Genomic DNA, 26,500 nt, shown 5'->3' with positions numbered 1-26,500 from the left:
GTTCATTCATAATTGTGGACACAGTAAACATAATATGTCCTTAAGTTATGAATGAACAGGAACACTCAAAGAGGATTCCTGTTCATTTATAACAGGGGATGCAAAAAAAGAGATTGAGGACTCTGTTTACACCCCTAATATTTTCCCGAAGCCCCCAACAAAAAAGTAAAAAAAAAATGATTTAATAAAAATAAATAAATAAAAGTAAAATATAAAAAATGTAATTAAGGATTGTGACTTCCTTTGTTTTCAGAGATTAGCCACAATGGACACCCCCGATGTTTTCTTATCCTTGGAATATCTTAGAATAATTTTTTTTACACCACCTATTAGACATGTATTGCAGCATTCTCAATTCCCATCTATTGGTCAATTATAATACTTCTCTCTCAACCTCAAAATAAAACTATTAGCGCTATGTATTTGTCTCAATAGAAGAAAATGTTTTAAATATATGCTTCCCTCTATATACCAAACATAAGTACACACAGCCGTGGTCAAATATACAAATACAGATAGGTGGTGCTAGAATATTAAAAATTCTCTTCAGGGATGAGTGTACCACTATGTGAAGAACCCCAGGATTCTGGTAAGGTGGGGGGGTTTATGGAAGTGGGGCTGCGGATGTGATCATGTTTTATGTTACACCCTGATTATGGGTGCAACATGAAACATGGAATTAGTCTTTAATGTTCTAGAAGCATTGCATCGTAATGAGAGGAAGCTCAGAGTGTCTCTAGCCTTCTTATGGGGACAGCCAGAGTTTCCTGTCACTTTGAAATTGTATAGAGAAGCTTGCCCTCTGCCCAAAGGCCTGCTGCACAGAGATATCTAAATGTAAGAAATATATATATTTTTAAAATATGTTTTAGGTAAGCTGTATGAATGGGAACACAAAAAAGAGGGGTTTTCTCAAATTTGACCGCTTAAGTGGAAATAGACTTTGGGGTGTATTTATACAACGTTGTAGAGGATACAAAGGGACACTAGGACTGGTGGGAGATGATACATATAGAACTTAAAGGGCTATAGTATTAAAACAATTGCAGAACTGTTTTATCAATAGACCCACTAGATGGTGTCAAGGAGCATGGGAATTTCCATGTGCTCCTCGGCCCCATGTACTGGCCATATATGAATGTGAATACAAATACACATCGCCCTGCAAAGTATTTCTTTATATTTTCACCCCAAGCACTTACAGTCATCATGTTTCCAAACAACTCCAACTCTTTTAGCTCGGCTTCCCTCAACTTCCCGTCCAGTACAAGATCAGTCTTCAGCAGCTGTCCATCTACTAGCTTGAAGAAGGGAGGAGGTGGATGCAGGGAGGAGGGTGTGACAATAAGGGGGTCTGAGTCTGAATATTAAAAATAGAATGTGTTTGTGCCCCAGCTCAGAGCACCTGCAGTCCTTAGGGGAGTGTCTTGTCTTGCTGTTTCTGTGGAGACACATACAGCTTACTAGCACAGGTAAGGTAAAAGAGCCACCCTAAAACAGGATATCAGGGCCAGTGCTTAGGGGACCAGTTGATTCTGCAGGAAACTAAAAACTTTTAAACATTAAGGAGCAGCATCCATTATCAGTAATTTCATCAGCATTTGAAATAGCTTAAAAACATTTGTCTTTAATATGACTTTAGGCTCTAGAAGTATCATCTCCACCCAGCCCCAGTGTCCCTTTATGCCCTCTACAACATGGTATGTTTTTGTTTTTTTAGGTCTACAGAAGTGTATGGTCATTATGTTGCAATCTATCACCTGTCTCCTGTGTTTTCCTTATCCAAGGCATTCCAGGAATATGTTTCCTTAAAAGAAAGTTGCGTCACTGTTTACTTTTAAAGAGTTGAGCACAAGCCATTTCATGCCTGGGGGCGATGCTTTTAATCGCTTCCATCTCCGTACCAGCCTGATAATCATCAGACAGGTTTTTCTGATTTAGCTACACGTGGAGAATGTTTGCCTTGAGGCCTCTGAGAGTTCCGAACAAAGGTGGAAGAATGTTAGCCTGGGGGGGCGGTCTGTCATTTGCATGAGAACAAGCTTACACGAGGAGCAAAACATTAAACAAGCCATGTCAATGTTTACATTTCGGATGGCGCTTCAACACGCTACACAGTATGTTAAAAAATAAACGCTTTCCCAAAAAAAGACAAAACGGAGGGACAGAGCAGAGGGTGCAAGATGGTTCTGTTCCAGGTTCTCATCCCAATTCTGTTGATAAAAGTCTATGAGGTTGAGCTTGTTCCAGTAGATGAAGACCTATTCGGACCTGATGAATGGGTAGAATCAGTGATTGAAGATGTATCTACCAGTGACATCACTGAAAATGACATGAAGACAGCACATTTTGTGGATATGTAAGATATCTGGATTTACCATCAGCCATGAGTATTGAATATTACTTTGTTTTGTGTGATTTATGAAGAATTGTCTTATATGAATGTTTAAAATGAAATAAAATCTTATTTGAGAAAAAAAATATAATTGTTCATGATACACAGAGGGAAATTTATCAAAATTAGAGCACACAAAATCTGGAGCTTCTCATCAAAACCATATTCTCTTTAATTTTCAGTTTAAGTTTAACTGAACAAACTGAATAGAGAAGCTGATTGGTTACTATGAACAACTGCTCTAGATTCTGTCTGCTCCAGTTTTGATAAATTCCCCCCCTCAGTGTGGGGACTATACCACAGTGTTTATATGTATATTGGATAGTAATGCTATAACCAGCACTGACAACATTGTTTGTGTTATACAAAACCTTAAAGTTTACCTAAAGCCAAAACTTGCGTTCTTTGGACTGCAATGAATGATAAGAGTGTACCTGTCCTTCCAAGTTTAATAGCTTTCTGTGCCCTCGCTTGGGAAATTCATCCTCTCTATTTGTCCTGATTGTGACATATTGCACTCTGCACTGTGCAGAGATTTTGCTGCTCGATAGAAAACAATCTAAGCACGAGAAGACTGGGAGGGATCATCAGTGGGCAGTTAACTCTGCAGTTAACCATCATTATACATACACATGGTAGCCAACATTGCATGTTTTAACGGAAACACACACTTTTCCTGCATCTGCTTTTGCGATTCTAAGAAATGTCTGTGCCATTTGCTGCCACACCCAGACAGGATTGTGACAGAGTTTTAAAATATTGTAGCCCTCACAGAGGCAAAGATTCTTTAATTTCTGATTAGCGCAATCAGAGGTTCAGCTTTTCAGATTTTAAAATATAATGTTAATGAAAAGAAAAAGAAATGCAAGAAAATATTTACAGAAAATATATTGCAAAGCAGACTATTGGCAACAGTTAAACAAACGGAATTGGAAGTCAAATGTACTTAGCAATGTTTGCCTGATCTTGGTTCCGTACAAAGTAAGTCCAATCCGATATATAAGAGTAATCTCAGTGGTTCTCGTAAATGAACCTTTGCATTCCGTCACCATTTCAATGGTAAGCGAGAGCTACTGAGCTGCAAATGCAGCCATCTTTTCTGGTCCCTGTAGAGGGCATACAGACATAACACAACCAATCAAAGGGTCTGAGGGGTATGCCTAAGGGGTTTGAAGTGTTTTATGTTGTTCAGCATACAGTCTGTGCACCCATCGCACTCAAAGCCGCTGCTACAAAAATGGAAAGTGGGTGCAGCAGGTGTCAGCGGGTGGCTTCCGACAAAATATAAGTAAAGGATCGACACCAGCACTCCAAAGCAAGTTCAGTACATGTTTAATAACGTACTAGACAAACGTTTTGGGGTCTCACGGGATCCCCTTCATCAGGCAAACAAGGGATAAATGCAAGTGAAACACAGGAATCTATATACACACCAACAGTGATTGTGAACCAATCCAAAAGTCTCACTGACATCATCATGACATCACATTCCCTCCAAAAACATTCAAAATACAGTAATCTTGGCAACAAGAATGCAGGTAAATAGATAAACAGTGCATATATTGGAAAAGTTCTATTACCAGCCATGTGTGCAGCAATCATCAAGATGCATGGATCTAGAGTTACAAAAACCACTGACAGTAAAAGTGTAACAGCCATTAGGCAGCAACGGAGGAGTGGTCAGCCACTGTCAAAGGTACCAGACCTGCCCCCGGCAAATTGTTCAGCATGTTATGTTGTTCAGCAGGCACAATCCTAATGCAAGTTTCTCTAAATGCTTCTATATTTTCATCTTACAAGATGTGCTGATTTCTTAGAGTCCAAATATAAATCAGATGCATAGGAGATAGCTTTAGAGATTTAATGTGCTCCAATAGCCTTCTGCTTCTTGTAATATAGGTGTGTTTGCTGTCTAACTGATTGTTTTTGAGTATACATTAGTGCAACCATATTTTAAAAATGATTGCATATTAACCAGAGTTGGGCTTTAGTATTTAAAAAAAGAAACAGACCAGAATTGCACAAATTATTCTCTAGACTGTTTTATAGCTATTTATGAACATTAAGAGACTCTGCAGACCCTGCCAGAGGAGATTTTTATGACACGCTGCATTCCATTAAAGGGCTTCTAAACCCTCTGGTTTTTTTTGCATAGAACTACAGCTAGCAAGCAGTAGATATATTCAAAAAGTTTTCTTATAAAACAAAAAAAACGCTTTAACAGCAGTTTAAACTTACCCCGTCTTCGACACGCGCTCCCGTCCGAGAATCCGAAACTGCTCTGGCGGCCGCAAAGCACCTTGGGGCGGGGCACATGCGCAGTTCGGATTTTCGGCCGGGAGACGAGCAGAGACACAAGGTAAGTCTATGGATGCGTGCACCCGCATGCAGACACCGTGGGACAGGAAGTGCCAGCAAGGACAGAGGAGTCAGCGCTGGATCGGAGAGCCGCCGCACCGCTGGAGGGACAGATGAAAACATCAGGAAAGAAGAAGAAGATCAGATTAAGAGACATCATTTAAGGTAAGTGCTAACATTAACATTGGGGGAGGGATTTTTTTTTTTGTCTTTATTGTCACTTTAAGTTTTCTGCTTTGTATCAATTGTGTCTTAATCTGGTGGTTTTCTTTAGTCAAATGTATTACCTCCCATGAATACCTAACATAGGCATGAGATATAAATCTGATCGTTTTTGTTGTCAACTTGGAGGGGGGATTGTGTGATAAAGATGGCCCCATTTATGTCTATTACTTAAGGATGTAAGAACATTAATCGCAGAAAAGTTCTTTTGATAATATATAATTATATATTCTTAACATTTAAATGAGAGATTTCAAATGCATGTTGTTTTGGTTTGTTTTTTTAGGAGTACATAGATCAGTTTTACAGTAATGTTCCTGTGAGAAAAAAAATGTCCAATCCAGTGGAGGAAAAAATCAGGGCCATGCAGTCTTTTTTTGGCCTTAATGTCACTGGTAAAATAGACAAGGAAACCTTGAAGGTTATGCTGAAACCCCGGTGTGGAGTGCCAGATGTACACAGGTTCAGCCACTTTTCAGGAAAACCAAAGTGGGAGAAGACAACGCTTACCTACAGGTAGGGTGGTGGCACGACGACTCCGTCTATTGCAAGAGACCATGGAGCAGAAGGACGGGCTCCCGTTTGCTGAAACCAAAATATGCAAACTTTCCCTATATATAACCTAACTATTGGGCTTGCATCACTCAACCAAACCCCCAGCTATAATGGAAAACTAAACTCCGGGCAGAAATACTTTAATCTAAATATATTCCTTAGTAGCCACAAAGAATATGAATCCACTTTGTGTGCACCAAAATGCATTTGCAAACATGGATATTACTTTGTAAAAAAAGTCGTATCATCACTGTGCCACATATAGCCTGAGCAGAGAGCAGAGGTATGAGACTTATCGAGCAGGTCCTCCTAATACAAGCTGTCTGCAGAAAGCTACAGGAGGGGGCGGGTACAAGACCATTCACCCTGCACAACGAGAGAGAGCAGCAGTGGTTGGTCTTTACTGCAGGAAATACCTGCCCAGAAGGAAAGTGCAGGAGTTGTACAATGCTGGAATACTGCACAGATCTGAAAAAATACTTAGAGGAGACCAATATTCAAGTAAAAATACACCTGGCTTCTGTATTCAGAGAATGCTTTTAGCCCGAATTTCAGCTTTAATATGGCACAAGTGTTATTGTAATGACAGTAAATGGTAAGTGCATAGGAGCCTAAAATTACAGAAAATACAAAGCAAAAGTCACCTAACAATATTGCACAGCCTTGTGCGTTTTGGTGGTCTCTCCTAGACAACTCCATCTGCTTCTGAGCAGCCACACACACAGATTTCTCTTTCTGGCTCTTTCTGCTCCACACTCTCTCACCTGTGTTACCTTTTTAAAAGCAATAGCTGTAGAGGAAGTATCCAGTGGCGTAGCGAGTTGGGGATGGGGGGGGTCTGAAGGGGCGCTACTGCAGGGGTGTGGAATTCCTATCGCCTGATACCCAGGGCATGCAGTTTCCGGGCAACGGGCAGGTTATTTTTCTACATTTAGCCCTGCTTCTGGCAAGCAGGGCTAAATGTAGAGTGGGGGAGCCATTTTGTACAAGTGATTTGCAGCTGTAGAGCCACTCAGATCACTTGTATTTTTTTCTACAGAAGGTAGAGCACACATGTGTGACCTCCGAAAGCTATCACACAGGGGCTTGTTAGTCCCGGTGTGATAGAAGTAAAGTTAAGTGACAATAAGTAAAAAAAATTAAATAAATAAAAATGAAAAAGAATTGATAAAAAAATTTAAACATTCGATTTGTCCTACATGAAATTGGTATACTCCGAATATATGGAACATCTGCTAATGCAGGTATTAGCAATATTACTTGCCATGCTTTCTCGTAATCCATGTAGTGATATTAGTTTTCTTTATGTTTTGTTCTGTTATTGTAAAGTTGACTTGAATCCTAAGCTTATTACTATAGGTACGTGCACGGAAAGGGATGTAAACTTGTCACACTGACTCTTGCATTCTTAAATGCTCTGAATTTATTTACATAGCCGAATACTTAATGCTTACTGTGTATGTACCTCCATTACTATAATACTGTATCCTCTTATTTTACTTTGAACGCTCTTGTTATGTGTTCATTGAAAGATCAATAAAAATGACATGCTCAAAAAAAAAAAAAAAGTAAAAAATATTAAGATAAATTTTACAAAATTCAAACCAACTCCACTGCCCCCTCCATCTGCATGCATATAAACACATGCACAGTTGCGATATTGTGGTAGCTGGGCAGCAGTGCTCTCTAACACGCACAATGTGCATTAAAGGGTAAGTTCACTTTCCCAAGTAATTTTGGGAAATGGAATTACCTGCTAAAATCTGACCCCCCTCCCCCCTGCTGCTATACTTACCTTTCGCTGGTACGGGTTACTATCTGTACCCCATACTGCCATCCAGTGCAGTCCTGCACTATGGATTTTGAATTTTAGAAGCGCGTCTTAGCACTGTTAAATACGGTTTTGGTTAAAATTATTTTTTTGTATCATGACAAGTAGATGGTAATGGGGGACAAGTAGATTGAGCCCCCACTTTAGTCCTTGGACAAGTAGTCCCACCTGAGACTCTGCACAGCCCACCTGAGACCCCCACAGGCCACATGAGACCCCCACAGCCCACCAGAGTCTCTGCACAGCCCACCTGAAACTCCCCACAGCCTACCTGCGACCCCGCACAGCCATCCTGAGACCTCGCACAACCATCCTAAGACTCCGCACAACCCACCTGAGAATCCACACAGCCTTCCTGAGAATCTACACAGCCCTCCTGAGACCCCTCCTGAGACCATGGAGACATCAGGTCACCACCCTGGTGCAACATAGTGTATGCAGCTTCATATTATTCTGCATTGCTGTATAATGTATTGCTGGGATTTGTAGTCCTCTAAAGCTGGGGGTATTCTGCATTGCTTTATAATATATTTATGTTACAAAGTTACATAGTTAGGTTGAAAAAAAGACGCAAGTCCATCGAGTTCAACCCTGTGATTTTTAGTCCTCTATATAGCTGGTGGTATTCTGCATTGCTGTAAAATGTATTGCTGCGTGGCAGGCCTCCATGGTGGATCAGTGTCTTTAAACCCGCTTCTGTGCTCTCTTCTTTCTGTGCGGCAGCACCCCTCCTGACCCATCACGGAGGTGAGGCTTGAAATCACTTAACTCAAGTCTCTCCTTGATGACAGATTAAAAGGGGCAGCACCAGCAAAATAGAAGCGAGCCCAGAAGGGTTTCCTAAATTTACAAAGCAGCACTGGCAAATGAGGCGCCTCTAGAAGTATCTGCCCTCCTAAATGAACCCCTTTCTAGCTCTCATCCAGGTTGACCCCCCGTCCCCCCAAAAAAAACCATATATATATTTCTCAAGATGGAGGCTCTCCTAGATTAGAGTTAGGACCTCACTACACAGAAAGGCCTTGACGAGGCTGTGCGGCTTCCACATATTTTGCAAAAGTTGTGCAACTAAAACCTCTGTTTTTAACCTTTATAGTTTGACAGTGTGATTTGTTTTGCAGGGAAATGTTTTCTTTTTTTCAATCTAACTATTGTTAGTAGATGAAGGAAATAAATCCTTTTAAAGCCCTGACAATTTTACATGATCACATAAACTATGCATGTTTCAAAAGAAAAATACTGTTAAAGCTGTCTTTACTGTCCCATTTATTTTATTGTACAGTCATTTACATTTACATGTGTTTCATCTGTTTTTATTCTTTTTAGAATTGTCAATTATACACCAGATATCACTAAAATAGAGGTGGATTATGCTGTGGCTCATGCTCTGAGACTATGGAGTGAGGTCACACCTTTGAACTTTCTGCAGCTTTACAGTGGCACAGCTGACATCATGATTTCCTTTGGATCTAAAGGTGAGTGCAGGGAAGGACCCGTGTAACGGGTAATGGCAATATCTTATTAATTACTTTTTACAAGCATTGCCATTGGATAGATTATTTAGTTTTGCACATTCATAGTAAGCACAGCACTGAGTGATCGCTATACACAACTGTTATGTTTCGGTAACCTTCCAGGCCCATAGACTCAGTTAGTTCACTGCAGCTTCAGGAAAGAAAACACAAGCAATAATTCTATTACAGGAAATTAAATGCTTAACATCATGTTTGCTATCTCTGTGTAGGAATGAGCTGCTGGAATGCTGGGTTCTCCTACTGTTTCCAGTGCTGGCCTGCCCTTAACTGGACCCAACAATTCACTGACACACTAGTAGTGATACAGTGATCGCTTCTCGGCCTTTTGGCTAAGATCAAGTGTAGTATCTGTTCTTATCAGTTTTCGGTGGGGAAAAGAACCGTCCTTGCAGGGGATGGTTACTTAGTACTCGCTGAAGTGAAAGAGCGTGTGGGGCTGCTTCCTGTGAGAGGGGAACAGCTCAGTACATGGCTTTCTGACTGAACAGATGCGAAGCTTGGTCTGGCTGGTGGGTTGGTGGGGGCGGCAGAAGCCCGTGGTGTTGTGCCCCCTGGGGGTGGCGTCCCAGGGGTGCTCAGAAAGTCACTTGGGTATGGGACCCCACATGACTCACTGTAGCACTCGGTCACACACCATATTGCTTATTTCTGCACAACGCCTCTTGGACAGGCCTTATGGCTAGTCCGGGGCAATATTTTGGCACTCCGGCCCCTAAGGCCTGTCAGCGTGGTGCACTGGCACTTTAGATTTATTTATGCACTCCATGCACGTTTGGCACTTTTTTATTTTCAAATTTTGACCCACAGATGCGGAAGGTGCAGGTTTCTTCGGGGCCTATTCCTGATGCTGGGAGGAGATTCTGTGCCTCCTACGGGGTTCTCTGTCTCCTCCCACCCAGAAGTGGGGTTTCTCTTCGGGAGATCCCCCCTGCCTAGTACTGTGAGGGACCTGTTGCGGCAGGTCCCCAAAGGATCGGGGTCCACTGGCCTTCGGGTTGGTGGACCAACAGTCTCAACCCCTGTCCAGGAGCCTTGCGCCCCTGGGGTTCGGGAAGTAGGTCCCTTCTTTGGAAGGACCTTGCACCCTTGTGCACGTTTTTGTGTGCTGTGATTTCACGGTTTACTTTTTTTGTTCACAGGGGGAGGTTTGTTTAGATGCACGTCCACGGGCTAGAAAAAAACCCCCCAAAAATAGTAGTGATACAGTGGGCTTTATTTAGACTGAAATAACCCTGTAATTAAACACTAATTAAAAAGAATTGACAATGGTAGGGCTGACATGCTATCAAGCACCAAGACAATTATAAGTACAGTGAAATAAATGACATTCATTCCCTTTAGTTGCCTGCGAATGGTTCTGCCACAGAATGCGACTTAGGTTTAGTAGCCCTTTTATGAGAGTGGGATGACTCTACCAGCAACACTGCTAACAGTCATGGAGGTAAATATCGCTAAAACATAATAAAATGCAGGTATCAATGACACCAAACTACTGTGCCCAGGCCCTACCATTCCACTGGCCAGTGGAATAATAAAAGCAAAGTCCTGCCGGAGGTGGTTTTTGAAGGTTTTTGTAATCTAAGGGGGTGACACTTTTACAAAGTATCCTAAGGCAACTAAAGATGAAGGGATGAAGCAATTCTCTTTAAATATAGTTCCACTGGCGTCTGAAAGGTTCCTGCAGTAATAAACAGGTTAAATAACACAAGGTTAGTCAAAGTCTTCTCACCATTTAGATGATGTGCAGATGTCCTCTTGGCAGCAATCAGTCTGTGGAACAATGGTCTAACAGGCTGGATGGAGGCAGATGCAACTCAGGCCGCTCCCTGGGTGGGCTGTATAGCCCTGACTGTAGGCAGCCACTCCATCTCTAGATGTCTCCACGATGCTCACGTAGCTTTGAAGGCCAGGCGCGAGATAGCATTTTTTGTGTGCTCACATGGGTCCCCTCTCCTATCCCCTGCAGCTCTGCTTCCCTGCTCTTTCCTCTTTTCCCAGGTCTCTCTCCCCTCTTCTTCCTGTCCTGTGGGTTAAGTCTGATCACTGTTGCAGACAATCACAGTCCTCCAATCTCCATGATCCCTCGTACAGACCTGTCCATCATCAGTGGGAAAAGAGAGACTAGTAATGCCTGGGTTGTGTGGCTCCAGCTACTTAAAGGGGCAGCTGGCCAAGGTTATATCATTTCAGAAATTTATTTTGAATCAGAAAATTATTTTTTTTACAGCCCAGCTCCATTTTAACATCTTTAGTTGCCCCTTCATTTGGTATGTGTTGGTGGTTGCATGGTAGAAGTGTCCTTATGTGAGCCCCCCAAGCTTGTCACTGCTCTGTGCCTCAGAACATTAAAGTGCATGTCAAGTCATAGATAGCGTGGGGAAGGATTAGAACTCCTGTTGTTTTTTTTCCTGCTATCCAGGGGCCTATTGGACAAGTGTCTGTGTGTGTGTAGGTGTGGGGGGGAGGGATGTTCCACCTTCAACATGAATCCAGGAATTCAGCTTTAAGGAATACAAAAATAGAGTCTCCTCTGCTGCATATGAGTATAATATCTTTATAATTAAAACAGCTACATACTGACTGATATCTCTCTGCAGTCCATGGGGATTTCTTTCCATTTGATGGACCATTTGGAGTTTTGGCCCATGCTTTTTCACCAAGTGAAGATATTGGCGGAGATGCTCATTTTGATGAAGATGAAACATGGACACTAAGTGGTAAAGGTGAGAGTAACCTTGTTCTATTTCTAGCTGTAATCTTCAGGGTACTGTGCTACTCCAAGGATATTGTGCTCCTAGTTAACACAAACAAGATGGCAGAACCCTGACATGGTCATCTGACAATGTTAGAAATAGTGAAGATCAAAACAATGGAAAGTTCCCAAAAGCAGCCTAATGTTAACCATAAATATTAGGTGGATATCAACATTTTTCCAGCTTAGGTGATGGGCATTATGTCTATGGACAATTTGCAGGCCCATTCATTCTCTGAATATCTGTAAATGCTCGTTTGGCTTGAATAATTGTGAATGTTCTTAATATATTTTTTTCCCATTTGGAATGTAGTGTTGTAATATTACATTATGGCTACTAGATGGAACTAAGGAGCATGCTCCTCTGCTCCATGTAGTGGCCATAATGTATTATTACAACACACTACACTCGAACAGGGAAAAGCTCCATCTATTTGCTAAATTGGAATATTTGAACAATACATTCGAACAGGGAAAAATATATTACATTTGTTTTTGGCAGTATTCACCCCAAATGAACATTCACAGATTTTTACAGGATAAAGGGCTTTGCAAATTGTTTATAAACAGACCCCACTGAGTAGTATTGCTCAAGACCAGCCAACACCAACTGCACATCCAAATAGAAAAGAGCAGCCTCCACATTAATCCAGAGGGTTTAATTGATCTTTAACACCTTGATAACATTCAAAAAAAGATATTGAAAATCTATGCACATAAAAGTGCATAAAATGCCTACTCATGCCAGACAACTGTAATGGTTACATGAAAATATTAGAATGTTTGACAAACAACCAATTTTTATTGCAGGCACCAATATATTCCTTGTTGCACTTCATGAGCTGGGGCATACTCTGGGACTGGATCACTCAAAAGACGAGCGTGCCATAATGTACCCAACCTTACTAGATGATAGAGCGGTGGATCCAAGCAAGTTTAAACTTTTTACAGATGATATTGCTGGAATCCAAGCTCTCTATGGTATGTTATTTTGTAGCAAGACTTATATTTTGTAACCAGCAAAAGTATTCCTGTGATCTAACAGGAACTGTCATTGTATAGACCACTATGAAGACAACAATAATATCTGAAGCAGGAGTTCACTTACCATTCATCCATGGGACACCTGGAAGGGTACAATATTGTTAAACTACCTGTTTGTTTTGGAGCCCAGGAACGATCCAGGGGATCTTTAAGATGACAGAGCTCCCAATCTCCTGAGCACAGAGGGACTTCCAAAAGTACTCAGTTCTGAGTATTGATCGGTGACAGCTGTCAAAATCACAGCCACAGTGGCTGGGTAAGCAGCAGATCATGGATGTTCTCTACCCCCAATCTGCACTCGATGTAGGCAGAGGAGACATCAGGGTTCTAATCGTCCCCGGATATCTACATGAAAAGTATCTGTTACTGCCTCAGAAGTATCACAAGTGGGGCATATCAGTCTTCCAGTTGTGGTAAAGTACAAAAAAGTAAAAATGTGCAAGGAAAAAAAAAGGAAGCTTAATAAATAAATAACTAAAAGTACACTCTCTCCACCCAATGCAAAGTTCGGACATATATGAGTATAAATACACATATATATTCCGATGACACCAGAGGTATACAAATAATTTTAAGGGCCATCATTCTAATATAACCCTGGATTGATGGGCTGTAATAGCTTTTCATACGTGACCTATTTACAGTTATGTAGAATCTTCACCATTTTAAACACACACAGTTTTGAGACTAGAAATATCTGTTATGTGTTAAGTCTACAGAGTTTCTTCATTTTATCTAACACGTACAAGACAGCCCTACTATTCTTTCATGTCTTTCCAGGCCAGGTGGTTGAATCACAGATATTTTACTACAGAAAATACCTTATATCTAGAATCTAATATATTGCACACACACTTGTTTATTGACCATACAGTGCAGACGTATCTATTAAATCCTACTCATGTTTGGAGTTCCTCAAACTCAAGATAAATAGGAAAACATAATTTTATGGAACTACTTGGAGTAGCATTAATTATACAAAATATGTTACACATTAGGCATTGTTTAGCCAATGACGCAGATAAGTTGCACATGTAACGCAACAATAATGAGGGGCCCAACTCTTGTCCTGATCCCCTATTTTGCATCCAAAATATAGGTGGTACGCCTTTTTTATACCACTGCCGTCATACTGCACTTTTGAGATGCCAATGTAACCTCGCCACAAATGTAGCAGAAGTTATTTGCGTTGTTTATACAGTTTAGAGGCATCTTGGCTTCTGAGGGAAAATATCACGCAACTGTTCCTTGGAAATGTTCAGCAATGACACTTTCACAAGGATGTAACTGTATGATGTGTAGATCTGACTAATGTACCTTGCAATAAAAGAACAATAAATTACAGTTATGTAATAATCTTTAGTGTCAAAGTGAATATAAATATATACACTTCCATGTGGTACCATTTCCATTGTTCTACCGTACTTTGCCGAGAAGTTACGAGGCATCATGATCGTCAGACACCTTCCTCCCTTGTAGGCATATATACTCGCCTGTGTATAAATCTTTATTGTGAAATATCTAACAGGAGCAAGAAGTACAAACTCCAATCCAACAAAGTCACCACAGCCTACACCAACAGTGATTCCTAAACCTATTCCAACAAGGAAACCCAAGCCTAAACCAACAGTAATTCCTAAGCCTGTTCCAACCAGAAAACCCAAGCCTAAACCAACAGTGATTCCTCAACCTATTCCAACCAGGAAGCCCAAGCCTAAACCAACAAGGACACCAAAGCCTAAGCCAACTGACGCCCCCAAAAATCCAGCAGTGCCGGAAAGATGTGACCCAACTTTAGGATTTGATGCCGTTACCAGGATGAGGGGAGATTTACTATTCTTCAAGGAAGAGTAAGTGTAAGAGTCTTTAATTTTTACTAGAGGTTTCCTTTTTGGACAAGCAACCAGGATTTACAGTCCAATGATTTTGAAACTATTTTTTGTTTACAGAATTTGTAAAATAATGTTTAAAGAGTTCTGGAAGTACCCTGGTTTTTGCATGGTTTAGTACTGTAATACATTAAGATAATATATCTTACTGTATTAGAATAAACAAAGGGAAAATCACAGAAGTTCTGCTAACACACTCCAATGGTTGTCTTCATTGCAAAGCAAACAGGATTGTTTAAAGCTGATGTTTAATCTGCTTATATTTTGCCTTCCTTGGCTCCTCCTTTACCCCATCATCAACATGCTAATGAGATTTTGAAATAAAACATTTCTATTTTTAATTACATACCTTGTTTTGACCTAGTGACATCACTTGGTCTCTCTGTTTCTTTACACAATGGAAGCAGACCATGCCTGCTGGGAGGGACCAGCATCGTGCTGTACTTACCTACCCAAGAACATAACAGCATTTCAGCACTTTGCATAGAGGCCAGTGCCCTGATGCAAGCTGTGGGCAGGCTCTTGGGAGGAGTTATGCAAATGTTAAAATGTGTGCACACTGTCCTAGCATATGATGCTGAAACTTGATGATAAAAAGAACTGAAATGCTATGTATGAAAGAGGCAGGCCATGGACAGTCAGGCTGGGAGGAAAAAACTAGATGTTGCTGCAGGTCACCCCCCCCCCCCCCCCCCCTCAGGGCCTGGTTAATTTTTTCCCTATTTCTGCAGTCTCTATTTTCAGCAATTTCAGTACAGTTTTTCAGTTTAAATCAGCTAAGACCTTCCAAATGCTTTAAAAAAACAAATGTTTTCAAAGTCTTACAGTCCCTTTCTTTGGAACGCAGCCAGAGCCTGAGTAGAAAAGCATGTCCCCTGCCAACATGCTGTAGAGAAACAATCTCTGTGTAGAGGCAGTAGTCTCTCTGCAAATGTAAGACATGCTTCCTGCTAAGCCAGAGTTCTCCAATCAGCGGGGAGCATGAGCTTGACAGATTGCAGAGCTATAGATCTGATTTAACAGAGGGTGTGTATCAGACCTTTGCAGAGAGCCCACTGCTTCTATAGAAATCAAGAGTCCTTAAAAACATGCAGTGGCTGCTTGCTATATAAATGAACTATGATGGAATAAAATGTACTATAAGACTAAAGACAACTTTTGTTTTGATGAACCTGGAATTTACGTATTGATTCAAACTGTAAGTGTTTTTGGGCTCAAAGTATTATGTATAGTAACTAATTAGACAATGCAAACTTTTTGCCAAAATATCTTATATTTTAAGATGACTGAAAAAGGATATACTGTTAAAAAATATAATGTATATATCTGCACTTAAAGGGCATACATAGTGACCCTGTGCATAGTTTAATTTTTCTTAAGGTCAGACTATTTAAATATTTTTTCTTTTTGTTGTCAGGTAAATGTGAACTATACCATATCAACATTTTTAATTATTCTTTTGAGTCAGCAGATGGAGCTGTAGGCTCTTTTTTAACATCTCAGTTCACTTCTTTGATTATAGAATTCTGTTAACACAGGGCAGAAACTCATCTTATTAACTCTGCCCATATCTGGCGTCTGAGTTCAGAGTTTCAAATTGTGCCTCAAAGTGGACTGTTCTGCTGTACTGTCTCTTTAGCTGAGAAACATGACTCATTGGCACTCCGAAATCCTTAAACCAATACACCTTTGTTGAGGGATAATCATGGTATCACAAAATCATTTCAATTAAATGATATCATGTTTACGCATCAATAAAGACTAGGAGATATTCTTGAAATTCTTTCTTTCAAACCTCAAGAATAAATGCTTTCTTTGCTGAAAAGTCATCATTAACTAATATAAACTCTCATTCAGGGTTCTGTCTGTCTTATTCTGAACTGTGTTTGTTTACAGCAGGCTATCCAGAGCTCCGCTGGCTATGATTATAGGTTTCTGTGCAGCCGGCTAGAAATTGCCAAGTAATAGCAAGCAGTGCTTCCAATTTTCAAACACTACTCATATTTGGACAATATCTGACCTCCTAGGTATGATAACAATACCTACAGAAGTTGGAGGCTCTTGGGATCACCCGGTAACTAACTACTACTAGCGATTTCATGACTTAGATAAATTAAAACTTTCACAAACAGCACACCATGATATTTTGACTTGTTAGAAATTTTCCCTTAAAAGAGCATCCTGTTGGATCCTTTTTAATGTTCAAGAATGTAGGTGAACAGAAACACATATATGCTATCACACCTGAAATAGTACCTGCTCATCTGTGATCACCTTGAAAAAAAGGCAAAAGTTGACAAATTAATTACTCTTTCAATCCACATGTGTACAAACACTCCTAATGGTGAATTCACCCCACAAATGGTTTTTGTGAGATTTAGGGGGTTATTCACTAAGCTGCCAAAGGCAGTCGAGTGAATAACCCAGCCAAAGTGAACTGAGCCAAACGGCGTTTGGCTGTTCACTTTGGCTCTGTACGGCTGATTACAGCTGTACAATGGCTAAAATCAGCTGTACAGCGCTTGGCTTCGGTCAGCCGAACATGCTCTGCATCTGGATCGGCTGAGCCAAAGCTCTGGCAGTTCACTCGCTGTTGTTCGCCCCTATTCTCATAGAGGCCAAACGGCAGTACGTAAGTAGCTTGGCTATTCTGCTTGCTACCTCTAAGGTAGCGAGCAGAATAAAAAAAATGTAAACAAAAGAAATAAAATATTTTAAAATAAATGAATTTAAATAAAAGTAAAAAAAACTTAAAATATTTTTTTAAAAAGAGAATAATAAAAAAAATTTAAACAAAAGAAAAACAAACCGCATGGGGTCCCCCTCCCAAACTATACCAGACCATTTAAGTCTGGAAGGAATTTTAAGAAGGAACCCCACCCCCAAAAATGGGGGGAAAAAAGGCAGGAAAGGGGGGGATAAGCGAGCACCCGTCAGTTGTTGTCATTTAATGACAGCCCAGTGTCCTCAAATAACTTGAGGACCCTGGCCTGTCATTGATTGACAATAACTGGGTAGAGCCAGCCACGATATTACGGCTGGCTCCCTCCAGTTTTTGTCAGTAGCGAGAAACATGGTCTACCTCGACAGACCATTCTCCCAATTTTGGCTGTCACTTCGGCTCAGGCGAGCCGACGCATATGCGCTCCCCCATCTTTTTGACAGTGATAGACCTTCATCAGCTTTATGTCAAGGGAATATCACCTGGCTTATTCTGGATTCTCCCCATATGCCTATGAGGTATATAAAAGAGGCAAGCGATTCTGTTGTGAATGACTACTTTAGCAAGGCTAGGACTTATCACCAAACCAATAAATGCTTCTGTCTAAAAGAGCAAGTTACTAATAAACATAAGAATATCTATCTATCTATCTATCTATCTATCTATCTATCTATCTTTCATTTATTTAACAGTTTTTATTTATTACTATTATTTTGCTATCCAAGGGTTTTTTGGAGAAAAAATGCCAGAACACGTAATGTTGACACCTTCGCCATCAACACTGTATGGCCAAACGTGGGAAGGGTTGATGCAGCTTATGAGTTTACGGCTAGAGATGTTGTCTATCTCTTCAAAGGTGAGTGATTCATTGGTTTATAGCCAAATTCAGCCCAGTTGGTAAACAACTGGTATTCAACTGGTTGAATAACAAAACAATACTGACAACCTCCTGTAAGTGGAGCTCTGGGAAAGCCAGTTTGGGAAGAAAAGGGTTCTCTTGATGACTGAGATACTTTAGGAACTAGGAACAATTTGACTTCAGTTGTGGTTGCACTTCAAAGAGTATATAGCTGGGTTCTTCTCAAACTGCCACCTCTGGGAAACCTGAGCACCTGGCTCTATAGAGAGAGAAGGGTTTTTTTTTTTTGCAGATCAGGTCAACTGTTATTTTATGCATCTGAGCATAATTCCATTTCCTGGCTAGAAAGGCACTTAAAAGTTTGCTAAAATAAAAATAGTTAAAATTATTAAAATGATCTCCCTTTCAAAAAAATACTGAATTTTGACACCTACCTTTCCTGCTGCCCTCACCGCCAATCACTGTTGTATTGCAGAGACGCTACGACTGGAAGAAACTTCTGAATTTGACACTTCTGGGAATGTCAAATCTTTGGTCCAGCACAGCAGGTGTCCTGCAGTAATGTAGAGGGCAGCAGAATTGAGGCAGTTACACTAGCTACATTTAAAATAGATTTAGTAATTTAAAATGAATACATAACATCTTTCCTAGTATTTTCATATATGCCTGGAGTTCGCCTCCAGACAGGCTAGGTTTAATGTTTATGTTTTATTGCTGTGGACAAGCTGCCTGAGTTGTTGAATGCTGAAAATGCTGTGTATGCTTTTTTTATGCAGCACAATGAAGCTAATTACAGCCAGGATGAAACCTGTCCTGTTGTGTGGACACTTAGGGGTGTACTTATAAAAAGATCGCAGAGCAAACAGCTATGCAAACATGAGTTTTAAATTTGCAGCATATTATGACCACCAGATGGAGCCAAGGAGCATAGGAATATCTTATGCTCCTCAGCTCCATCTTGCGGCCATAATACACTACAAATCTAAGGGGGCGATTCACAAAGGAGCTGAAGGATCCAGCCGCAGCTTCGGCTGATCCTTCGGCGGCCAGAGCCCTTTGGTTCAGTAGAACCGAAGGGCTGCTGTACAGGCTATTCACTATAGCCCGTACAGCAGCCGAAGGCGGCCAAGGGGCTTAGCCGAGCCAATGACATTTTCGGCTCAACTGAAGTGTCAGCTGAAGCGGGGTGGATGGCCTGTCAAAGGCCGGCCTTTGGCCCCGCAAATGACAGCTGGGCGGAGCCAGCCGTGATCTCATGGCTGACTCCGCTCATTTGGAAATGACAGATCAGCATCCCCAAATGACCTGGGGATGATGAACTGTCCTTAAACAATAACAACTGGGCGGAGCCGGACATGACGCCACGGCTGGCTCCGCCCAGTTGTTATTCATTGGCCGGGACCTGCTAGAAGACTCTAGCATGTGCCGGCCAGCTGACATCAGCTGACACTACTAGCTCTGCCCAATTATTTTTTTGCCAAAAAAATCTTTATTTTTTTAAAACTATTTATTTACATTTTACAAATCTTTTTTTCAACCTTTAAAAAAAAAAAACTTTTTTCATTGATTTTCTATTCTACTCGGTACCACGTAGGTACTGAGCAGAATAGCCGAGCCGAATGCTATTCACTCGCTGCCGTTCTGCCCCTATGAGAATAGGGGCGAACGGCAGCAAGTGAGCTGTCGGAGCTTCGGCTCAGCCGATCCAGATGTTGGATCGGCTGAGTCAACATCCTTCTGCACTTCGGCTCAGCTGAACATAGCATGTTCGACTGACCGAAGTGCACCTGAAAGCAGGTGATGTACAGCTGAAATCAGCCGTACCGAGCCTGAGTGAATAGCCGATCGTTGTTCGTCTCACTTCACTTCGGCTCGGGTTATTCACTCGGCTGCCTTCGGCAGGTTTGTGAATAACCCCTTAAAACTCAGACATCGACACAGAGATGTTCGCTCTGTGAATGTTTTATAGATACAACATTCTATAAATATACATTTTCCATTTTCAACAGAAAAAGCAATGTTGCTGTCATTGTCTGCAATCTGGATTTGGCTGGTTTTAAAATGTAATATATATAATACATATACATTTTTTTAAATGTAATATATGTGGTGTGTAGAATTTCCTTTAGCATAATTTATAGCTTACCTGCGCTTATGGACTTTCTTTAAATAACTGGTGGCTTAACAACACCCTTATTCTAACAGGGCAGCAGTATTGGGCTACGAGTGGCTTTAAAATGCTCTGGGGATACCCTCGGCCCATCAGCAACTTTGGATTTCCAAAAACTGTGAAGAAAATAGATGCTGCTCTGTTTTTAAAGGATAAAAAAAAGGCCATTTTCTTCGTGGAAGACAAATATTGGAGGTGAGTTGGCGAATGCACAACAGAAATAATTGTATCTGCATTAACGCTTAGATTAGTGAATTTGAGGGGAAATCCTCCCCGCTGTGTCATGGACGGAGCACTGCCTGTTAATTACAGGAGGCGCTTCGTTCAGATTTTGACAGCTAAGTTAGGTTACACAGCAGCGTAGTTCCCCACTGCTTGTGTAATCTAACATAGTGAGGCAAGAGCTGCAACAGCCACTTTAGCAGCTTACTTTGTGTTTGAGGCTTGAGCTCTTTGAATGGTTTGGACCAATGGCAAAGCGCTATTGGTCCAAGCTGTCCAATCAAAAAATAGAAAGAAAAAAAAAACGATCTCGATGCCTCACCAGTGACGAGCAAGTAAGGGACAGGGAGTCTACTCTCTTCTCCACACATAGCGTGGTGACCGGGTTGGATGGCGGGATGGGGCGGGGCATCGGCGGGCTGGGGGTGGGGCTCAGACAGGCAGGGGGAATGCCTTAGTCAGTACCAAATGGACTGCACGTCACTGGAAAAGAGGTTTGGAGATGTGTTGTTTACCTAACTCTGGTTGACTGGTATAGGAGATCTGCTAGTTTCCATACAAGTGGACCTCTCAGCTTCAGAAATGATCATCTATAGAAAATACTTCTTCACATCCATGTCTTTTATGTCCAGCTTTGTGGAGATATTTAAAAAAACATATGCCAGCAATGTACACTGAATGTACATGAAGCAGGCATATGCAGTTGCTGTAAATTAACCAGTTGCCGTCCGCCGTTATAGCAATAACAATAAGTTAAAAAAAATATATATATAAATAAAAAAAGTTTAAAAAAAATAAGTCACATATAAAAAAAGTTTTAAAAAGCCCCAAAAAATTCTTAAGTTCCCCACCCCCACGTTTACACACATATAAACGTAAATACGCGTCGTTTCGTTTCGTTTGGCGGGGATTTTGAATTTGTATGACTCAGGCCTTATAAAAAGTCGATAAAAATAAATAAAGCCAGCAATGTGAGTCATGAGAATGTACACACATATACATTATCACTGCACCTCTACATTACCACAAATGCTACATGGCACAAAAGTGGAAATGGGTTTTAAAGTAGTATGAAAGGCTTGGCGTTTTTTATCTTAATCCATTCTCTCTCTTGCAGATCTGCAATATAGACGGCCTCCCACTGGTAAAAAAATAAAAATAAAAATTAAAAAAACCCCTAAAGCTTTAACCACTTGCTGACCGGGGTGTTTATACCCTCTTCCTGTCCAGGCCATTTTTCAGTATTCAAGCGCTGCGGTACTTTGACATTTATTCCGTCATGCAACGCTGTACTGAAATTCATTTTATACCATTTTTTGGGGACAGATACTGTAGAGCTTTCTTTTGGTGGCATTTAATCACCACTACGGTTTTTTTTTCACTATATAATGAAAAAAGTACCAAAAATTTTGAAAAAAAACCTGTTTTCCCTACGTTATAAAACATTTATTATTACCCAATTTTTTGGTAAAATATAAAAGACGGGGTCACGTCGGGTAAATAGACACCAAACATGTCAAGCTTTAAAATTGCGTGCACCCGTTAAATCGCAAAAAACTACCATACTCAAAATTGACCATAGCCGACGCTTTAAAAGCTTTTACCACTCATCAGTTTAGTGTTATCCGTTATTAATGGCCCTAGAATTATTGCTCTCACTCCGACGTTCGCGGCGATATGTAACATATGCGGTGCAATGGATGTAATCGGCGTCTTCGCACGCAGGCGGGCTGGACGCATGTTTGCGTGTGCATGTGGGGGCGGGGGACTTTATTTATTTTTTTATTGCTTTGAAATGTGATTTTTAATTTTTTCATTTTTTTTGTAACTTACATTTTTTAAACCTTTTTTTTTCACTGAACTTTATTGCTATCACATAGGGCGCAAACAAGCTCCCTATGTGATAGGCAATTTGCAGTGACAGGTCCTCTTTATGGAGACATCAGGGGTCTTTAAGACCCCTAATGTCACCTTGGGACCCCCAGAGAAGCTGATGAAGCAGAGACCTGCTTCACCAGCTTCTCTCCGGTTTCTGTACCGGACAGTGACACTGAATGCAGGCAGTGATGTAATACACATCACTGCCTGCATTCCGAAGATGAGAGGAGGAGATCAAACGGAGCTCGTGTACTGAGCTCCGTTTGATCTCCGGCCGCAGAGCTGCTGTGCTGGTCCCAGACTCACACCGGGAACAGCGGAGCCCGGGATTGCCAGCAGCGACGGAGGGGGGGCGCACACGCGACCGCATATTACAAGCGATCTACAGACGCCCGAACGTTTGTATGTAAACAGCCATCTCTGGCTGTTTACATTCAAAGCTGGTTTCCCGCTCGTGCCCGCCGCCTAGTTTAAAAACGCCCACCCGCCCTCAAGAAGACGCTTTCTGTCTGTTTAATTACAACGGCCGGACAGCAGGTGGTTAATATCACTTTAAAGTGTATCTAAACCCAAAATCAAAAATGTTTTATATTGCAGCTTTCCAATCCTTAGATGTGGGTGCTTTTATCTTTCAGGTTTTTTTCCTTTATTTTCACCTAGTGTTCCTGTGAACAACACACTTCCTGTCCCCAGGTCACTATGCTTACTCCTCAGTATCATAGTATTAGATTAGTAGCTTCCAGAAAAAAAAATAGACTGTTTTATGCTTTCAGTTTAGCTCCGAGGAAGTGACTTTGTATGTGACACAGTATTTCTGGCAAGATGAGCGGGTATATTCTGTACTTGCTGACAATGTTATTTGCTTGAAAAAAAGAAAGCTTATGCACCCAACAAATCTAAGGTCTGGTAAGCTGAAATATATTACGTTTCTGATCTTTGAGCTAGTTATCATGTAAGGTAAAAATGAAAAAGCTTTGCAATATATAAGAGTGATATTGTTTTGTTGATTTGTCCAGCTTTGATCATTCCAAAAACAAAATGGACTCCAAATCACCAAAGAAGATACAAGATAATTTTCCAGGAATCGGGAACCAAGTAGAGTCTGCATTCCAAAATATAGGTAATCTTATAAATACAGTGAGATGCATGTGTGACAAGTAATACTGTATTATATCCATCCAATATTTACTTTTAATTATTGTCTATAGACACCCAGCATTATTTTGAGTCCTATGGGGATTTTCTTGTATTATTTTTTTTCCCCACAAAGATTTCCCCCAACAAATGATTGTTTCGTCTACCTGTTGGACATTTACAGCATGGTGATTCAGTGGTGGCACTCTGGCCCTGCAGCATTTAGGTCCTGGGTTTATTACCACCCATAACATTCTTTAAAGTATATGTAAAGGCAAGCTTTTTTGTTTTGGATATAATGGGGACAGAAATTGAGGGAAATCCTAAATTTTATAATGGTCATGATAGCATGGAAGTAAATCTAACAATGCAGACAAATGTTCCAATGACAACGTTCTTAGATGGGAATTCTCACTTTGGGGGAATTCCAAAACTGGAAGTGAAGGGAAATCTCCCTAGTAGGACACAGAGAGCAAAAAAATAACCCGATAGTAGTTTCAACCATTTCTTACTCTATCCAAAAATAAAACAAAAAAAGGTTAGGCTATACATATCTGGAGTTTTTGTATATGTGTCCTATGGCTCTGTAGGTGCCCAGGCTGCCTTAAACAACCAAAAATCATACTGCCCCCATATCATGACTTCTGGAACAACTGGCCCTGAATATTGTTGCAAAGAAATTGCTACAAAGAAAACGCAATGACTCCATCTGGAGACCCACTGTGCATCATGTTGTGCATAATGTATTTCACACAGCTTCAGCATTAAAACAAAAAATTTTTAATTTTTTAAAATATATATATATTTTTTCTATTTACAAAACCATCACCAATTAATCTTTACTGGTTAACCTGGGAGTTGGTCCCAACCTACTTGTCCTCATGGGGGGCAGGAAGTTTGCACATTTCTCCCCTTCTGCCAGCACCTCTTCCTTGGACCAGGGGAGAGGGGGGCTAAGGGATTAGTGCTCAACACAGGGCACTGGTGCTCATGAAAAGGTTTTCTTTGAGGGGCTCGTATTACAGCACATCTTTGAACCTGATGGACATGCAGGCTGTTATTAGCGTGGCAGGTGGCCCACATTTGCCTTTTGTGATTATAGCATCAGGTGGGGGTGGGGGTGGGGTGGAGGTTATCCTTACAAGAAAACACTTTGTATGCTAACCACATGTACAAATTTGTATTATACTTAAAAACATTCACTGTGTTGACTGTTTTAAAATAGACATTCACTTCTTTATGGGTATGGCAATGTCACTGATAAATACAGGCTGACAAAAGTGCTATTGCCAGCATCTATATATATATAGATATATCTATATGTATAGATATATCTATATATATATATTTAGCATGTTGGCACCTATTTGTACTTAGTCGATAGTTCTTGGGCTGAACATTTCTGTGCAGTGAATTCAGTACACATTTACTAACCACCAACCGTGCTTATTCACTTATAAAGTCCCTAGAATCTCAATACTTTGTAAAATTCTTAGGGAAATTGGAAATATGTCTGAAAAGATCCAGGAAACATATTTATTCTAATTCCCTATTTATGTTTTTAGATTACGTGTATTTCTCTAATGGCGCAAACCAGATTGAGTACAGCCCAAGGAGGCAGATTGTTCTCCGTTCCCTTGCCAGCTATCGATGGCTGAACTGTGACTGAACAAAGGATTTTTTACATGATATGTTGTATGTGATGTAACTAATGTCAGCCTATCACAGCAGAGGGTGCAGTGCAAAGATTATAATTGGAACATATCTGTATAGCTGTATCTTCTCTGTCTGCACTACTATTGGTACTTCCACCACCAAATGTAACACCAAACTATTGCATTATAATATGTGTAAAAGATTGTTGTATTAGAACATTAAATACATATTTCTCTGTAATGTGTCTAATTGCATAATGTTTAAAATAAGGCTCACTACCCATTTTGGAAAACCTTGTATTCGGGCAGGGCTGCTTTAAAGAGATCAGTCCACCTGACAGTGATGTTTTATATGTATTGGATACACCAAGGAGATCTTCCTGACATAATTCTCAGTACCGTTCCTGTCCACTTTTCCTCCTTCCTTTGCATATTCTGCCAACTTTTGTTTTATTGTTGATAATGTAAATGAAATAATGGCTCCAACAAAGAATGGAAATCACTCATAATAGCAGAAGTGCACACTCAGGAACTCAAATACTTAGGGGATGATTTATAAATCACTTGCCCAGCCATTTGCAGGCGAATGCCGTCTGCACGGCATTCCCATCACTACATGGAATCGAGAAGCATAAGAATCCTAAAACACATAATTAATGAGACATGACATGCCATATTATTATTCACGTTTAATAATAACTAACCCCTTCAAGAATCTCTCATTCATAAATGGAGTCAATTTTTCGTAGGATCAAGTTGTTAATTATTGCACTATTGTGCACGTGGACTGATTTAATTTCTATGTGGGTACAAATTATATCGAATAAATGTTACATTCAGTGACATCTCAGGCATATGGACTTCCCATCACTTTCTGTGAACCTCCCCAGCAAGAACACAGAGCACTCTTTGTGAACCTCCCCAGCAAGAACACAGACAACACAACATCTGCACCCCTGCAGCAAATGGAACCAAAAAAAATACTGTACCAACAATGCAGATCCCTCTCAGGGCCGGTTCACAAAGAGTGCGTTCCAGAGTGTTCAGGCTCTGAAATGCACTGGAACGCAACCCGGCCGTCTCCCTGCGTCCATGCTCCATGCACTATTTTTGCAGATCACACTGGACCGGACCACAGGCACTAATGTGCCACGCGCTCGGGTGAGGGCGACCGCACTGCGGGCGGGGGGGCATGGCTGCGGTGCCATTGACTTCAATGCACCGACACGCCCCCTCCTGCAGGGAGCCGGCTGGGTTGCGTTCCAATGCGCTGCAGAGG

The 26,500-nt window shown here is 40.9% G+C and overlaps 1 protein-coding gene across 1 annotated transcript; it reads left to right on the top strand.

Moving 5' to 3' along the window:
* Window positions 1-1,966: 1,966 nt before the first annotated feature.
* Window positions 1,967-25,318, top strand: LOC108786935 (stromelysin-1-like). The gene is made up of 10 exons (XM_018556360.1): window positions 1,967-2,347; window positions 5,261-5,491; window positions 8,688-8,836; window positions 11,494-11,619; window positions 12,459-12,633; window positions 14,396-14,542; window positions 18,029-18,159; window positions 20,368-20,527; window positions 23,449-23,552; window positions 25,132-25,318. Exons 1-10 carry the CDS (start codon window positions 2,184-2,186, stop codon window positions 25,233-25,235), a joined length of 1,491 nt encoding a protein of 496 aa, XP_018411862.1. The 5' UTR covers window positions 1,967-2,183; the 3' UTR covers window positions 25,236-25,318.
* The last annotated feature ends 1,182 nt before the right edge of the window (window positions 25,319-26,500 follow it).

Source organism: Nanorana parkeri, unplaced genomic scaffold (assembly GCF_000935625.1).
Source record: "Nanorana parkeri isolate BGI_ZX_2015 unplaced genomic scaffold, ASM93562v1 scaffold235, whole genome shotgun sequence".
Classification (NCBI taxonomy): domain Eukaryota; kingdom Metazoa; phylum Chordata; class Amphibia; order Anura; family Dicroglossidae; genus Nanorana; species Nanorana parkeri.
The sequence above is the reverse complement of the archived record's forward strand: the minus strand, read 5'-3'. Positions and strand labels throughout refer to the sequence as shown.